The sequence below is a fragment of the Rhinolophus sinicus genome, linkage group LG02 (genome assembly GCF_036562045.2).
Source record: "Rhinolophus sinicus isolate RSC01 linkage group LG02, ASM3656204v1, whole genome shotgun sequence".
NCBI lineage: Eukaryota > Metazoa > Chordata > Mammalia > Chiroptera > Rhinolophidae > Rhinolophus > Rhinolophus sinicus.
The window spans coordinates 133,466,192-133,485,297 of record NC_133752.1 but is presented as its reverse complement, the minus strand read 5'-3'; the positions used below and the strand labels follow the sequence as shown (position 1 = coordinate 133,485,297).

General features: G+C 38.5%; 1 protein-coding gene across 1 annotated transcript in view; it reads left to right on the top strand.

Annotated features, from left to right (window-relative positions):
* The window catches only part of TPH2 (tryptophan hydroxylase 2), a 90,612-nt gene extending 73,191 nt beyond the window's left edge, over window positions 1-17,421 (top strand). Inside the window, exons 9-11 of the mRNA XM_019748931.2 lie at window positions 4,505-4,600; window positions 15,316-15,449; window positions 15,578-17,421. Of these exons, the coding sequence (XP_019604490.2) occupies window positions 4,505-4,600; window positions 15,316-15,449; window positions 15,578-15,752 (405 nt within the window). The 3' untranslated portion in view covers window positions 15,753-17,421. The remainder of the gene's footprint in view (window positions 1-4,504; window positions 4,601-15,315; window positions 15,450-15,577) is intronic.
* Window positions 17,422-19,106: the final 1,685 nt, after the last annotated feature.

Sequence of the window (19,106 nt, the reverse complement as noted above, 5' to 3'; positions counted from 1 at the left end):
GTGTGCTTCTGTATATCACCATGTGGGACCAGTGTGTATTTTGTTGGTGTGTTCAGTCTCCACGGACCTTGTTCCCGCCAGCTGTGACTACTGCCCATCTGGCTAGGCTAGAACTTGGGCACGAGTGGTGTACTACCAGTAGTGATCTGAAGATGGCAGCATTGGGCGACCTATCTCATTTTCCTCTGCACACCTTCTGTGGAGCTGGTCCTGTAGCTTGTTCCATAGCCGTGTTTGAATTTCAGATTGTCACTCAGAATTTCTTCTGCTTAATGACTGTATGTATGTAAATGACTCTGCTTTTATTTTGTGGAAGAGGTCAGATCTATCATTCCTGTTTTGATTTTCAGCTAATGATTATATGCAATTATATTCAAATAAAATATTTATAAATAATTACATATAATTAGTGGTGTGCAAAATTTGGAATTCATGCATGTCAGCTTTGATGAAAAGTACCCTTCAATTTGGGAGGTGTTAGTCTTAGTATTGTTATTTGTTTTTGTTTGAAAGACATTAGTGGCCGACAATCTGCAATTCTCTTATTGGTGTTCTTATAAGGTTCAGGGATTTTTTTCCCTGTTATTGTTTGTTTGTTTTTTAAATAATAGGTAGGATATTTAGTTGGTAAATCTCTAGGGAATATATTATAGATCCACATCTGGAGAATCCTCTGAGTAAAACAAATGATATTTTCTTAAAAAATTTCAGAAGCAATTAGTTATCCTTGAATTCTGAAAGGTCTTCAAGGGGTCATCCAGTGCATCTCTAAGCAGGCTTTGCATTTAAAACCAGACAGAGGAACTATGCAGTTGCCCCCTCATCCCCATTAGTGATCGTGACCAGGGCATTCTGCCTTTTCAGGTCTCCACTGGTATTGAAAACAGAAAGAGAAAAATTATCCGGAGCAAGTCCATTATTCAAGTTTTGCCTACACCTGAGGTTCAGGGGCATTTTACCATTTCTCTTTATCTGTTAGCCACACATGGAGCTACAGATGGAAAACTTTCAGAGCAAAAGGTCTGATTCTCGGGGGAAAGCGGGCTGTAGAAGCCACGCTGAAGCACCTTCCTTGGTTGAGGATAACAGGAAACCAAAGGGAAAGATAGCTAGGGAATGAGCAGATGGAGCTGTGTAAGGCCAGAGTTTCTGGAAGGACTCCCAGGCGAGAGATGGGGCCAGAGAGCGTTCTGAGTGGTGGGAAGGAGTCTGCACAGGGCCTCTTTCCTCTGAGGTTGCCCGGATTCTAGAAGCACACGGACTAGAGATACACTGATAGATTTAGCTTTGGATCTTTAGATGGATAATGCAGACTTTTAAATTTAATTTAAACCAGGAGGGGATGCCAAAGCTAAGTGAAAACCGTGTATAGGAAGCACCAGATTTTCTCAGAGGCTCCCTCAGCTTGTTTTGATTTAGGTTGTAACCATGACCGTGCCTTCTGTACGCACTGATACAGCATAAGGAAAAGCAAAGATGCTCTTCACAGGCTGACCTAAACGCTCTCCTGACTGGCTCCATATGTGTATTTTGGAGGCTTTAGAACATGACAGCACATTTTCCCACAAACTCTTCTGTATGCAATGTTAAGGCTTCAAGGATTTCCAATCATGTGCTATGAATGCAATATAAATTAGAGAAATCAGCAGAAGACACACTAAGAAGATGCTGTGGGCATCTACTTTTCCTTTCTGAGACTTTTCTTTGTCCATTTTTTGATCGTAAGGGAAAAATCATGTGTCTACTAATCTTTTACCTAGAAACTTTAAAGTGCGACAAATATCAAGCTCTTTAAAATACTGAGCTCTAGATCTCTTACCTATCACCATCTAGACTGGTTCTGGGTAAATCACGTCATTGAGTTTTCCTTTTGGTAAAATAGGAGGCTGCACTTCCAGTCTTCCTGTTGTAGGACTTCTCTTTATCGTGTGCTTATTTATAAGCATTGTGTAGTGTTTTTTGGAAGACAGACTTGAGGGCTATATTTTAATTTTTCAAAACCGATTCATGTGTCTTATTTTGGTTTTTCTCGTTAGGCCTCTGATATTGACTTCTCCCAATCCCCTGCCACCCCTGGTCCAAGTCATGTTCTAAGTCACTCAACTCTCTTGTTTCTTGGCTGCCACTTCCTTCTGACCGGTCTCTCTGCTTTCACTATTGCCTCTCTATGGTCTATTCTTTATCCAGCACCAGCATGATTTTTTTGAAAACTAAATCAGAACATGTTTGTCTCCGGCCTAAAACTTTTCAATGACTGTCCTTTATCCTTGGGAAGACAAATATATTCCTGCCTCAGGGCCTTTGCACATCCTCTGCTGGGAACACTCTTTCCCCTAGATCTTCAAGCAGATTGTAGCTTAAATATTACTCCCTCAGAGAGATCTTCCCTGACCTCTCCATCTAAAATAGCCATGTATTCTGCTTAATATTGCCATTACATGGTTTTATTGTTTGTGTAGCATATTCGACTGGAAGTTATCCTGGCAATTGATTTTTGTTGTTATTATTGCCTGTCTCATCTCAGTATAGTACATATACTTTCTGGGATCGGGGACTTGTTCATTGTATATCCTTATCAACTAAGGCGTAGTCTGGCATACGTGTATAACAGGTGCTCAAGGAGTGTTGGTAGAATAAATGAATGAATGAGTGGATGTCATGGGCAGGAAAACCACATGCTAGAGAGGTTGTGTTTGTAATTAGTTATGTTTGTAACATAACTAATTACAAACAGCTCATGCTTCCTTATGTGTTTCTTTCCTCCAGGTCATGTTGCCAGACAACAAGCCTAACTCAGAGATAGTTCTATCATGCACTATTTATTTATTCACCAAATATGCATGGAGCTCTTATTATGTTTCAGACATTATTCTATATAGTGGTTCTCAACCAGGAGTGATGTTGCTCGCCTGGGAACATTTTTCAATGTCTAGTGACATTTTTGGTTGTTAAAACTGGTCTGGGGCATTCTACTGGCATCTAGTGAGTGGAGGCCAGGGATGCTGCTACACATTCCATAACGTACAGGATAGCCCCCTGACAAAGAATTGGTCAGCCTGAAATGTCAGTAGTACTGAGCTTGGGAAGCCCGGCTCTAGATGAACAGACAGATACCTGCTCTCATGGAGTTTACAGCGTAGAAGGGGGGAAACAGATGACAAACAGTACACACCACATATAAAGAAATGGAAAACCATGTCAAAAGAGTGGTGTGATGGAAAAAGCAAGAAAAGTCAGAACAAAATAAGGAATTCTGGTGGGCACAGGGTGATGGGGGTAGGAAGGGCTGTAATTTTAGTTTGGGAGGTGAACTAGGAAAGGAAATTTTTCCTCTGGAGGTTCAATTTTTCCTCCATGACCTGGATTGGCCAGTCCTTTGGGCATTGGCCCACTCAAATTCAGATCATCCTCACACAGTGAAAAAATATAAAACCCTCCTGAACCAAGGGGTATCTTAATCTCCAAATAAAAATAAACTGTCATGGGCTAGAAATAAGTATTATTTTCTGCCCCTGTTCAGGAGTGTTCAAATTCTCTTCCTCAACACCTTCAGGACTCTATCATCACTAATACAGGGGAGTGTTAATTTGATGCAAGTTTTAATGCTCATTGTCAGTTTCTCACTTTTCTCTCAGAGCAAAATGGTGTGATTTTAGCCTCTCTCAAGAGCATTGTGAGGTGTTTTTTTTGTGATACAAAGGTTTCTGTCTGTCTAGGTTGGTTTCCTAAACTCAACAGAAATAAGTGTAGACTTTAGTATCTTGGGAAAGCTGTAATAGTTGATGCTGATAAAACTCAAATCAGTGAAATTGTTCTTACTATATATATTTATCTATATGTATATATGCACACATATATTGTATATGTATGTGCATGTGTATACATAGATAGACATTTAAGATCTCGCTAAAAATATAATATTGAAATTGTGGTTTTGGTAGTTTGATAGGCATATACTTGCTTTCTTAGTCTCTTTCTTGTTTCTTTACCAAGCATTGGCACCTAGTAGGTACGCAACAAATATTTATTGAGTGAATCAACAAACTGCAAAAATCAGTTTGGGATTATTAGGTTGCAAGTTATTTTTTCACATTGCATGAACTTATTTATATCTCTTATTTACAGCTTGGTAAATATTGTAGCATATTCTTATGGCATTATCACTGTGACATATTCATTCATTTCTAAATTGGCATTTTACTATTTTTAAAATTATTGCAGGGGATATGATGTGACTCATGGGATTTCTGAATCTAAGAAGCATAAGACTTTTAATAGTTAATAACTTTTCTGTATACCTTTAACCTAGGGAGGGATTATTAAGCAAGAAAATAGATTTCAATAAATATTTTTGATTCAAATGTATTTAAATTGACATTGCTAAAGAAATTATGCACAGTGCACCATTTTACTTTGGGTGCCATTTTATTCTATGGAAGAATTTGTTGACCAGTTCACTGGATGTCTGTTGATTCTTTCTTTCTTTCTTTTTTTTTTTTTTCAGTGCTATTTCTTCACAATTGAATTTGGCCTTTGCAAGCAAGAAGGGCAGCTGCGAGCATACGGAGCAGGACTACTTTCCTCCATTGGAGAATTAAAGGTATGAAGCTGTGAATGAAAGTATCCTTCCCAAGCAAACTGGTTCAAGGTCATGAAAATATTGATTTGTTTGTCTGTGCATTTCTACTTGCAGATATTCCATAAATATTTAACACAGAGTATTTGGCACCTCAGTGTGGGTGCTGACCTAACTTTTGCACTTCTAAAAATGGGTCATACCTTTCTGGGTTTATGGTGTGACTCAAATGGATGAGCAGCCATGTGCACAATCAACAGGAATGACAAATGTATGCTCAAATGTTGGCTAACAAATGACTGTCCTAAATTTAGTGCTGAAAAGTGGGCAATGAGCTAACAGTGATCCTACTGATTAAATTTCCTTGTAAGGGTGGCTTGGCTGCTCTCATTTTCGTCATCTCTATGGCTCCCATGGACTCACCGGCATTTATTTCTTAGAGAGAAATTTGATATTATTTTAACTTCTTCAAAATTAGTTTGTGTTAAAACATTTGTGGACATACACAATTTGGCAAAAACAAACAAACGAACAAACAAAAAACACCCCTAAATAAACATATAGTCTGAGAGGTATCTATTATGTGTAGTAATGCTCAAGGAATGCTATCTTTTACCTTAAAATACTGTAAAATGATCATTTATTCAGAAGGGGCCTGGGGCATCTGATAATTTAAATACTCTGGTCACTTAAGAATTACTCTCTATACCAAGTTTTGTACAGCAAGTTTTGATGAATTTAGAATGTGATGTGATATATAATCTGGAAATGGTTCTGAAAATTTAATCTTTCTTTGATTATTTAGATTAAGATCAAGATTATGGACTATTTTAAGGTTTTTATTTTGAGTATTGATTATTGTTATATAATTGGGAAATATATGACAATTAGAACTTTTTGGTTATTTCTAGTCTTGAAAGATGTAATTCGACTGTAATTTTATAAAGTCCTCTCACTTTATGACTTCATTCATTCATTCCCCAAACATTTGGTTGAGCACCTTCTATTTGCCGTTTACTGTGCCAGTCACTGGGGGATACAAATGCAAATAATAATGATGAAGAATAAGAATAGGAAGCGGGGCCGGCCCGGTGGCTCAGGAGGTTAGAGCTCCATGCTCCTAACTTCGAAGGCTGCCGGTTCGATTCCCACATGGGCCAGTGGGCTCTCAACCACAAGGTTGCCAGTTCAATTCCTCAAGTTCCGCAAGGGATGGTGGGCTCTGCCCCCTGCAACTAAGATTGAACACGGCACCTTGAGCTGAGCTGCCTCCCGGAAGGCTCAGTTGGTTGGAGCGCGTCCTCTCAACCACAAGGTTGCCAGTTCGACTCCCAAGGACAACAACTTGAAGCTGAACGGCACCCTCCACAACTAAGATTGAAAGGACAACAACTTGACTTGGAAAAAAGTCCTGGAAGTACACACTATTCCCCAATAAAAAGTCCTGTTCCCCTTCCCCAATAAAATCTTTAAAAAAAAAAAAAAAAAAAAAAAAAAAGAATAGGAAGCAAATAACAGCTACTTCAATGGACATTTAAAGAAACCTAACTATTTTTAGGTGCTTTAGACATATAAACCCACTTAATTCTCCTAACAACCCAATGAGATAAACAATATTATCATCACAGATGAGAAAACTGAGGCATAAGGACAATAAAGAATTTGCCCAAAGTCCTACAGCGGGAGCTCCTTAGTCCAGGCAGGCTAGCCTCCAGAATCCAAGCCTTTAACCAGTAGGCTACACGGCCTGCGATCCCTGTGACTAAGGAGTTTACATTCTAATGCAAAAGATAATCAGATAAAACAAAGTGTAGCAAACGTGTCTCACAGGTATTAGGCCATCCCTGGGAAGGCTTCCTGATTAGAGCCTGCTGCCCAAGCTGATTTTTTTTCAATTTACTTTTATTGGGGAATATTGGGGTGCAGTGTATTTCTCCAGGGCCCATCAGCTCCAAGTTGTTGTCCTTCAATCCAGTTGTGGAGGGCACAACTCAGCTCCAGATCCAGTTGCCGTTTTCAATCTTTAGTTGCAGGGGGCACAGCCCACCATCCCATGTGGGAATTGAACCAGCAACCTTGTTGTTAAGAGCTCCCTCTCTAACCAGCAGAGCCATCCAGCTGCCCCTCGGGCAGCTCAGAGGCAGCTCGTTGTCTTCAATCTATGTAGTTGTGGAGGGCACAGCTCACTGGCTCATGTGGGAATGGAACCGTCAACCCTGTTGTTCAGAGCTTGCGCTCTAACCTACTGAGCCATCCGGCCAACTCCCAAGCTGATTCTTGGTGAATGGAAAGGGTGAATGAGTAGAGGATGAGATACCCAGATCAGTCATTGGACAGCAGTGTATGTACTCTCGTCAAAACCTGGCCCATTTAGGGAGCTGCCTGAAATTAGGCATGGCTGGAATAGATGATAATATTTAACATTTTTAACATAACAAAAGCCTGATGTAATGTGGTGAGAATTGTTTTACTAAATTCTCAACAAAATAATCCATTTGGAGTTAATCTCAGCTCAGTGACCAGAATCCACAGCAATAGCCTGATGTCATAGCCCTGAAAGACCCCTCCCTTCTATAGCGTGCTTCTTGATTTCCCCGAAAAAAGAAGTAGCCAGAAAATGATGTAGCTCTTGAGCTACATCTATTTACATTCTCCTCAGAGGGTTCATAAATTACACCAGAAACAAAAGAAACGAATCTCTCTCATTGCCCCAACTTTTGTCAGGGTCCTCTGATCTGGTTAATGAGGCATGTGTAGGCAGCACTGGGGTGAATCTGTTGTTTTTGTTCCTATGGGTGCGGACAGAATCGTCTGGAAATGGAAATCAGCCAGAAATATGTACACTGAAGGGCATTGTCTGCCGTGAATCTTCTTGTTCTGGTCCATCACCTCTGGTCATTAGCCTTCTTCCGTTCTCAAATTTCAGCACTCCAACATCCCTATGATTGCTACTTTGGACCATTTTTACAATTCAGAAATTCTTTCCATAAGAAATATTTTCTGATTGTTCACAGAGAATACATAACGTGATGGAAACGCTTTCTGTAGCACCCCTTCTTTCATCCCATCCCATGGCCTGCTCTGTGCAGGTTTCCGAGCCCTCTCACATCACTTCTGAACACTTCTAACTTTTATTTGAATAAACAAATGACAGTCCTGGACCCATGTAGGGATAACTTTATTAATAGCATTATAATAATTCCAGTCTAAACACACAATTTTGAATGCAATTTACCTTGCCGCGAAATATTTTTTGCTCTTCCAACTGCAGCACAAATGTAGGTCCTAGATAAGTTGTTGGAGGTTTTGGTGTAACTTTTACCTGAATATCCACAATTCACCTCTTCTTGAACAGAACACATTTTAAAATTTGTGCTTTAAGAGGCTGGATTTTCCTGAGTGTAGATGTTGTACTTCAGAGCTGACCAAGTACTTCCAAGTGGTATAGCTATAGTTTGTAGGGTAACTTTCATTTTTCCAATGATTTTTTATTTTTATTTTTTAAAACAATGCTTCTTTTTTTTGACAAAGCTTATTTTTATCTTGAAGACAGAAACACAAAATATGAAAAAGCTTGTAAAAGCTAACATAAATTTGATAACCAAAAAGATTATTTAAAAAGAAAAAAATTTCAGCAATGGTTGCTTTGTCTTTTTTTCTATTTATCTGTTCTGTCATGAATTTTCAGGAATTTCAAAAGTGTGTTTGGGTAGGGCCTTTTCATATCTTCATCACTGTGGAGAGAAGTTAATAATGAGCTAAGTCGTCTGGAAAACCGACTTTTAAGAAAGGTTGAAAATAGGATAATTGACTGCCATTCACCCACAGTCTGTCTAGCATGTATCTTTCCTTTCACACTTTTTCTTTCTACCAGAGTTGACCTAACTATTTAAGTCTCTCATTTAAAAATTTTATCATTCATTCATTCATTCATTCATTTTATTCAAAACAACCCCAAATTGAAGGTCTCGGATTTCAAGCAAGTTGGAATCTCTAATAAGGAAGTTCTAAGAAAGTGACTTATATGGATTTTCGTTGAATCCAATCCTCTTGGAGAACAACGGTGAAGTTTGTTCATATTACGTGGCAAGCAAATGATTTCTAATCGAATTGGCTGAGTCTTACTTGAAAAACTTAATCTATTTCAAAAGCAACAGGGAATTCCTCCTTCTTTTTCATGGGTATTGGTAAAGTCTAGATCTTTATTTCCTTAAGGGTAAACATTATTTTTTTTGTAAATGGCCTTAGCACAGACCCCATCATAGTCACTGGAATGTTATGTATAAATACGTCTGTTCTGCTTTTCAGGTTTGATGAAGCCAATGGTTCAAAAAAATTATTATTATTTTTTGGCTTTAGTTTTAGGATATCCTTGCACAGTGAATTTATTGTACAGTTCTTTTATAGTTATTAATCAGCATTCACAGAACAGGTTTATATTTATTACAGTCATTTGTATTTACTATCACTTGCAGCAACTCAGTGAGGAGGTCAGAACTACTGCTTGGCCATAGAGAAGAGACTGTAGGTTCTCTGAGGGTATCTGGTATATCAGCAGCATGGCTAGAGTTAGGACTCACTGCTCCTGAGCTCCCACACCTTTACCCTGTTCAGCTGGCTCACGCCTTCCTTCCTCTTCTTTTCCTTTCCATCATTCTTCGTAATGACTGAGCAAATGCTGGAGCATTGGGAGCTGGAAACAGGTCTTCAGTCTTTATGAAAGATTGCTTGAATAGCTAGTTGGTTCCCTCGTCCCTGCAGCTTATTCAAACTGATGAAACTTTCAATATCACTGATTAAAAAAAAAAAAGTATGGTGCCCTCATCACCCAGTTTGGCAATAGGGATGTCAATGCCACTTTGTGTTTGGTTAGCAGGAGGAACATTTGAGGGAGACTTAAAACATATTATATACATATGAGACCAGGCAATTAAGTTTGCGAATTTTCTACCATGTAAGTGCATAATACATACATACATACATATGTATGTGTGTATGCAAATGTACATATTTGTTTTTCTGACTTGGGAAAAGATAATTGCACTGTGAGTGTAGGGCTGTTTGCAAATTTTTATTCAGAATCTAGGGCCCAAATTACCTATAATCTTGACTTCACACCTGAGTTTTTCCCCAACTTTAACCAGTCCTTATATAGAGGGTGAGGTTCACAGGGTTTAAATCTAGAATAGTTGAGATAATAACTCAGTGTCATTGCAAAGACAGGTGGCTGGGAGAAGAAGGGAGATTTTAAACTGGATGAACCAAGGGCAGACACGGTTGTAGAGTAGGACCTGGAAGCCCCATAGCTAGGGCCATGTTTATTTACTTGTGGATTCTAGACCCCTGGGGGATAGGAGCTGCACCAGTGGTGGAAGCTGTGACTGAATGCATATGTACACCAAGCATCATCCTGAGACTAAATTAGCAATGATAAATAAATATATTGAGCATTTCTTATGTGCCACATACTTTGCATGCATTACCTCGTTTAATCCTTACTACAGCCCTGGGTTACAGATACTATTATTATTTCCATATTTCTACATTAATAGTTCCAATTTTCAGATGAATACTGGAATAGGCTTACAGAGGTAGAATAACTTCCCCAAAGTCATATAGGAACTTTAAGTAACAATTGGGTTCTGACAAATTTTTGATGTTGAAAAGAGACTTTTTAATTGAAAAGGCTAGCATGGCAAGTAAGTCTTAATTTGTGCACTAAAACCAAGTAGTTAGTAATGGCCATCTCTGTTGGGAAGACCGTACCCGGGCCCAATGGGAAAGGCTGGTATGGTCAATTAATGCTGGCTGGTATGGAGGGAGAATGGGGGTGTGGGTGAAGGCCCTGTTAAAATTGTATTGCAAGAAGAGCTTTAGAATTGACCAATTCTAATTGGTCAATGGAGGTCAATCTTTTCAGTTTATCGAAGAGGAAACTGTGTCCCAATCTGGGGATTTTTCACGTACGCGTATGTGATATCTCACCTCTGGGAAAGCTACGTTCAGAACCCAGGTCTCCTGGCTCCCAGTCTTCCGCCCTTCTCTTTAGCATTATGGATAAATCTAGTATAGTCCTTTGAGCTGAGAGAAGGTGATTCTCTAGCATTCCTGCACTTTGAAAATGGCTTGAGAGTAATAGACCATCAGCCAGATTCTGTCAGCATTATAAAGCCTCTGTCTGCAGAAAGTTGGATTAATTCTTGCAGACGTCAGCATACCTGAACAACACTTCAGGAAGGATTCACCACGGAGTTCCCTGGGGACACTAAGCAGTTTGGCTTGATGTTTAGAGAATCCATTCTGGATGTAGAGCAGAGGGCGTAAGAGCTGCTTTCCCAAACCCAGCAACGTAGAGAGAGACATGGATCGTAGCCGAGGAGCAAACTCAGTAGGACTTCACTCCAGTGAGCAGTGGATTTTGGAATCCATGGAGACATGGATGCTTTTTATATTCCTTGGGCCACACTCTAGTATTCAGAAACAGGGGACCTCATGGGCTGCATGGATGTTCCTGGCAGTCGTCACACGGGACAGATCCCTGTCAGGTAAATGAAACCATTTATAGGTGTGGTCACCACTTTATTTGTTGACCTCACTCACTGGCTGCTTCCTAAACTCCAGGCTCTTGTCATTCTCCAGGCCAATCCTTGGGTACCATTATCATCCCTATACTCATAACAGCCAAGGAGCAGCACTGGTCCCATACTCCATGGATTGAGTGGTCCCCAGTAGGGGACCCCAGGATTCTGAGGATAGACTGCATTTTTGAGAGCTTAGAACAGTTTTTCTTTTGAATATCACATGCGACAAGTGTGATAGGCATTGCCTAATGGTCTTTGCCTCAAATTATGTGTTGCGAATCCACTGACTTTTCTTGAAGTCTGGGGCAGAGCACCCTGTCCTCTGGGATTTTTCTTGGTCTACTCTCATCCCCTTTGCCAGTTAAAATGATGACACAAGCTCATCTTGTGTCATCCAGTGGAGTATCCAGTGGAGTCATTACATGATACAATTTTTAAAAACTACATGGATTGCAGTCTCTGTTATTGCATACACACATTCTGGAGGCATTCTCTACACATAATGACTGCTAAGGTTGCTAATTTCCCATCAAAGCATTGCAGACCCTAGCAGATGAGCTTCACCCTCTTCTTGTATTTGTCCTTGACCCAGTGAAGTCTCTGGTTCAGCAGGAATGCCCCAGGGGAGTGGTGGTTTAAATGTTCTTACAGCCTGTTCTTTGACTCTGTCCATGCTCCTGAATGTGGTACTGAGAGAATAGAAACACCAACGACACTGAGTCACTCACATTCCTTTCTTTCACATGTCCTGAGGAATAAATGCACAATAAGAGCAACATACTAAAGTAAAATGCTCCCAGAGTATATGGCTGCGAAGAAAGCAACTTCTGATTCTGAAACCTGTGGTGAATCAACAGGAGGTCTATTCTTTATAGAGGAGCAACAGCTCTTATAAAAGGACAGTTTGTTTCTTGAAACTGAAGTTGTTTTAAAAATGTGGTCAGAATTATTAGTCATGTGGAACCAAAATGCCCTGATGTTCACTGCACTGCATTGAATCTACCACAAATGCATTTGGAGGTGTACTGACGTTCTACTTATTATCAAGTATTTTGTGCGTCAAAAAAAAAAAAGAAAAAATGAGTTCACTCTGAGAGGCCCCCTGATTCATATATGCATTGATGTAGACAGTGGAACTTGTGAGAAAGGAAATGGCGCATAGGGTAGGGTCATGTGCCCTTTCTCTTGCACATCAGTCCTTTGGTTCACAAATATATTTTGAAACTTAGGGAAACACACCCTTCTTCATGAAAGGCTGCAAATCAATCCATGTCTTTTGAAATTGTTGGGAGAATGCACCAAGACACTTGGCCGAGACTAGGAGTTGTAGCAGAACTACCTAATAGAAACAGAGAAGCAGCCAAAATGAGGAAACAAAGAAATACATCCCAAATGAAAGAACAGGAGAAAACTCCAGAAAAAGAAGTAAATGAAATGGAGGCAAGCAACCTACCAGAGACAGAGTTCAAAACACTGTTTAAAAGGATGCTCAAGGAACTTAGCAAGAACTTCAAAAAAGAAATAGCAAGCATAAAAAAGAACATAAAATCATAAAAAAGAACCAGAAGAGAAGAATACAATAACTGAAATGAAGGATGACTAGAAGGAATCATGAGCAGACTAGAAGAAGCAGAGGATCGAATCAGTGATTTGGGAGACAAGGTAGCAAAAAACACCCAATCATAACAGCAAAAATAAAAATGAATAATAAAAAATAATGAGGATAGTTTAAGAGACCTCTGGGACAACATCAAGTGTATCAACATTCACATCATTTGCTGCCTACGAGAAACTCACTTCAGATTGAAAGACACACACAGACCAAAAGTAAAGGTATGGAAAAAGATATTTCATGGAAATAGAAACAAACAAACAAAAATCTGGAATAGCAGTACTTATACCATACAAAATATACTATAAAACAAAAGCTATAATCCCACTTCTGGGTATTTATCCTAAGAAACCCAAAATGCTACTTCGAGGTTACCTGGCATCCATATGTTCATTGCAGCATTATTTACAAGATGTGGAGGCAGCCTGGTATCTGTCCATGGATGAATGGATAAAGAAGAGGTGGTACATATAGACAATGGAATATCGCTTGGCCATGGAAGGGAATGGGCTCTTGCCATCTGTCGTTGTAGGGATGGACCTGGAGGGTATTGTGCTGAGTGAAGTATATCAGACAGAGAAGGACAGATGCAATGTGGTTTCGCTTATATGTGGAATCTGAAGAACAAAATAAACAAGCACAACAGAAACAAACTCATAGAGACAGAGAACATTTTGATGGTTGCCATCTGGGAGGGGCATTGGAGGTGGGTAAAAAAGAGGAAGGGATGAAGAAGTAAAAATTGGTCATGGGATGTAAAGCATAAGGAATAGAGTCAATAAAATGGTAACAACTATGTATGGTGTCAGATGGGTACTAGATTTATTGGGGTGATAGATGAAAGGGGAGTTGGTGGGCAGGGTGAAAAAGGGGAGTAGGTGGGCAGGGTGAAGGGATTAAGAAATGCAAATTGGTAGTTACAAAATAGTCATGGGAATGTAAAGCAAAGGGAATATAATCAATGACATGGTAATAACTATATGTAGTCAGGGGGATCACTTCTTAAATTATATAAAGGTCTAAACACTATGGCTGTACACCTGAAATTAATATAAAATAATATTGAATGTCAACTGTAATTGAAAAACTAAAAAAGGGGGAAAAAGGTGAAGGGGAATAAGAGGTCCAAATTTCCAGTTATCAAAAAAATAAGTCATGGGGATGTAAAGTACAGCATATGGAATATAGTCAATAATACTGTGATAGCATGGTACAGTGTCAGACGGTTGCTGGACTTATCATGGTGATCACTTCTTTAGGTATATAAATGTTGGAGAATTATAGTGTACTCCTGAAACTAACATAATATTGTATGTTAGCTCTATTTTAATAAAAATCTTAAAAAAAAAAAAGAAACCACTTAGCCCAAACCTCTCTGAGGAGATGGAGGCACAGGGAGGTGAAGTGATTTGCTAGGGTCGTCGCATCAGACAGCAGCAACTCCTGGACTAGAGCCCAAGAGTCCATTTCATGCCTGTTTTTGCTACCCCTTTTCTCTTTCTCCCCCAACTAACTTACCCTTTAAAGTAAGAAAGAGACAGAATCTAGCAGAGTATTGATCAAAATATAGTTCACAACCACTTATGTCTGAGACACCTTGGATGCCTTTACAATGCAGACCCACCAAATAAAATTGAGGCCGGGGTCCCTGCAATTTCTTCAGGAGCTCCTTAGTGATTCTTATGAGCATCCCATTGAGAACCATGGATCTACAAGGAGGCGGGAACATGTGGCAGGAAATGACCAGTAACTATTGGCATGACTGAATGTATCCTGAGAATCCAGTCCTTCATTGTTCCTTGCTATTTTTCTGGTCAGTCCTGCAGAGAGTTGAATGGAGATACTGATTGTTCGAAGAGTAATTACACTGGCTTTCCTGTTTTCCTAATGCCTGCTCTTGGCATAACTATAACTATTAATACTAGCTCTTTTTTCCCACCTGGAAATATTTACCTGCTGTATACTGCTCTGCTGTACTTGGTGGAAGGTAAATGAATGCTTTGCAAATATCCTCAAATACAGGCCCACTCCAGACTATTGATACACAGCACTTGGCCTCAAAGTGTCTCTCAATGAGTCCGCAAGTAGTTTAGTCAGAGTCCCAATTACCTCTCCACAAAGGTAATTATTACTTCTACTACTTAAATGTAATTTCAGTACATTGCTTATAGCAATAAATTTAGGACTGTATTAATACTCTCCCTGCTTCTGTTCATGGCATAGATTGAAAATGCCAATTCTTTTGGGATACAACTTCGAATTATTTGTTCTTCAGTATGAATTGGGCTGATAATAAATTAAAAAAAATACCATAATCTCATTTTTCTCCTCAGAACCTAACAGACTTAAAAACAACAACAACAACAACAAAAACCCCAAACCCTAGCACTTAATTTACTGCACATATGGGAGAATTCCATATTTCATAGCAGAGTAGTAGCTGAGCAGTTCTGTAAACTTACTGAGCTATGTTGTAGAAATGTGACGTCATGGCACTTTGGAAGTCTTACTACGAAATTTAATGAGTTTTGTGGTATGTTTTGCAGCATGCTCTTTCTGACAAAGCCTGTGTGAAAGCCTTTGACCCGAAGACAACTTGCTTACAGGAATGCCTTATCACCACCTTCCAGGAAGCCTACTTTGTTTCAGAAAGTTTTGAAGAAGCCAAAGAAAAGATGAGGTAAACTTGTTTTTCTCCCATCTGGAGAAAATGACTTCTTATTTTTCTGGCTCTGCTTCTTTCTTCTAGCTATCTCTGGTACCAACGAGGGTCCATCGCATATCCTCCTATTTCTGTTTATTTTGCAGGGACTTTGCAAAGTCAATTACCCGTCCCTTCTCAGTATACTTCAATCCCTACACACAGAGTATTGAAATTCTGAAAGACACCAGAAGTATTGAAAATGTGGTGCAGGATCTCCGCAGCGATTTGAACACAGTGTGTGATGCCTTGAACAAAATGAACCAATATCTGGGGATTTGATGCCTGGACCAGTGTTATCGCCAGCATGATCCTTTTGGGGCTTAGCAGTCAATGTCATATAACACCAATAGCTTTCTGTGTCATGGCTTCGCTAGTCAGCATGCACTTATGTATATCTCTACCTACTTGTAACTTACTGTGTTAATGTGTGAAACACCGTAAAGAACCCGGTGACAGGTAACCAATCATTGTATGAAAAAACTGTAATATGTTTAAATGTCTTAAACTGATTTGACATTCCTGCTTAGTGTCTTTAACCAAACTGTATCTATTTAAAAATTGTAGCAAATAGACCTCTTATGAATCTAGCTTATGACCTTATCTTTCTCAGATCTGAGCCTTTCCTCCGTGTTCATTAGATAAAATGAAAATAGCAGTGAAACTCTTTCTATTTTTTATAGTATCAGTGCTTTCACAGCATTATTTGAGATAAATCGAGAATTGTATGAATTTCCTGTTACATTAACAAAGATTCACTATGCTGTTTCAAAAATTGTTGAGGTAACATACTAGTTGGAATGATTTTTAGATTGAGTACTTATACAATGTAAGAAAAGAGATCTTTTTATAAATGGAATATATAGGTTGCACTGACCTTGTAGAAACTGAGTTGTGGCATGCTTCCCAAAGTATTTTGGAAGGAAGTACTTCCAGAAAGGACTTTAGGAAAGATGAAACTGTGAGGAATAAATTTTGGGACTATTAATTTTATGCTGGAATAAAGTGAATTATCATGCTCAGGTGTTTAACCCATTTCTCTTAGAGGACAATGAAATCATAGAGCTTTGCTTTTAAAGATGTAGAAATTGAGCTTCAGAGAAGTTAAGTGATTTGCCCAAAGTAGCACAGTTAGTTGTGCACCAACATTTATAGCCCATTGCATATTGGTTTTAGATTGCTAAGAAGCTTAACTTGGTTATATGTATTTATGTGTAGCCAGAGAAGGGAAACTAATGCTTATCAAAACTAATGCTTGTCACTGAATAGGACTTGGTTTGTGATTAAGGCTTGCCAACAGTACTGATGTTTCTTCTCACAGGCCTAAACCACGCTGGATCTCAGTGAGTCTGTCCATTTACCCAAAGTTCGGGCAAATTTGGGCAAATGAAAGTGATACATCACAAATCTCTGGTCATACTTGCCATAAAAGGTATAATCAGGTGATTAAGTGAAAAAATAAAAATACTGCTGAATAAATGAATGAATTTTATCTTCTGATTTCCTTAACAAACAATACTGTTCCCCTTATTCTGCTTTGGTGGTACAGGGTCCTGGCCAGAGGAAAGAGGAGACAAGAAAAAGTAGAGAAGGAAAAGATGACAAAATGACTTTTAAATTAGTAATTCTAAAATATCTACTGAAGCAATTTCCAAGGATGTTCTTTAAATAAGAAATTACATATAATTTCAAACTAATTCATACTCTTATATAGGCACATGATGAGTCAGAAATATTTGGACTAAATATATTTGGGAAGAACACGGAGAAAGAGTTAAAACATTCATCAGAGAGGGAAAATTAAAATGAAAAATCAGAGGTTTGAATATTGGTTATCTTAACTATCAGTGATCTTTCATTTCTGCAGAATTCTCAGAACAACTGAATTTTTGAGAAAGGATTTGGTGGATAGAATGTGAGAGTCATGTAATTTAAACACTATTCTAGGTAAAAGAGATAGGGGCTTGAAAAATTATTGGTGGTAGAGAAATTATGAATAAGCTGAACCAAATTAAAAGGATCTAAAATGATCAAGTAGTAGTATTTGCAGTAGTTTTATAGATCTACAAATACATAGTTTCTTACATTTTGCTTTGCTAGATCTCGATGGTCCTGTGTAATTATTTACTTATAAATATTAATCCAGAAATTTCTAGAACTAGTTGCTGAATTTTCTCAGAGGAGAAAATTAGTTAAGAAACTTTTTTTTTTCCATTTCTTTTTTTTATTTTTATTTTATTTTATTAAATTTATTGGGGTGACAATTGTTAGTAAAATTACATAGATTTCAGGTGTACAATTCTGTATTACATCATCTATAAATCCCATTGTGTGTTCATCACCCAGAGTCAGTTCTCCTTCCATCACCATATATTCGATCCCCCTTACCCGCATCTCCCACCCCCCACCCCCCACCCCCCTTACCCTCTGGCAACCACTAAACTATTCTCTGTGTCTATGTCTGCTTTCTGTGTTGCTTCCATAATTTGGTGTTGGTTTAGACACCATTAAAAAAACCCATGAGTAGCTAATAAGCTTTTCCCTCCTAGCCCACAAAAGGGAGCCTCTTAGTTAAATGTATTGCAGGAAGAATTATATTTAATTCTAAACAAATTCCCTCAATAAAAATAACATTCCAGCTGTCTTCTGATTGGCTTATAGTGGAATCTTCAGTTTTCTAACATGTGAAAAATTTATGTTGTTTAAAAAATATTAGAGTTGCAAAGTGAATAGGCTTTCCCACAGAGCTTAGATAGGTATCATACAAGGAGGAGGAATTACTGTACTTGATTCTTTTTAGATTTGTTCTCCATCCAGAATAGCAGTTACCATGGTTTTCACGGTGTGAAACAATGGGATCATGGTTTTCATTTGTTGTGAGCGTTTCACATGCAAATGCCATTACAACTAATGGTGGGAAAAATCCTATAAAATTTAACAGCCATCCTAGGAAAAGTGTTGGCACAAGAAGTCCCGGAATGAAAACAGTACAACAAAATAATCACAGCCAGTTTCTTGTCATGTCTGATACCTACTTAGTGTAACCATTTATCTCAATTATGCCTCATGACTCAAAGCTAAATTAAATAGATCCAAGGGCAATTACAAATTTAAAGACACTTGCTCACTGTCATCTCACTGTGAATCACTACTTTATTTTCACTTTGCCCCTGACTTTAGTAATCAGCTAATCAGAAATCAACCCAAGGTTCCTAGCAAGACCAGGTTTCATATGCAGCACACTTTGACAAAGACTGCCAGCCTCTAATTAGTCCAGTTTCCTTCTCGAAGCATTTTTGTCTGTTGAGAGTTAGGATCAGGCATCCAGTGCATTCTTGGGTGATCAGTTTATTTGGCACTGTAGGAGCATAATAGATTGTTCATAAGTTTATCTTTTAAGAGTAGGGAACTTTGACCCAAGTTGGTTTAAATTTTATTTAAAAAAATTTTTTTTTTTTTTTTTTTTTTACTTTAGCGCTGAGGATTGTGAAACTTGGGTTTCTTGTTTAGTATTTATTTATTGTGTAATTTAGAAATGATGTTTTACGGGGATGATATATCTGTGCTTGTCTTGCTTGCACATAGTAAATGGGCCTGAGCCTAATGAATGTAAAGCATTGCAACATTTACTAACAT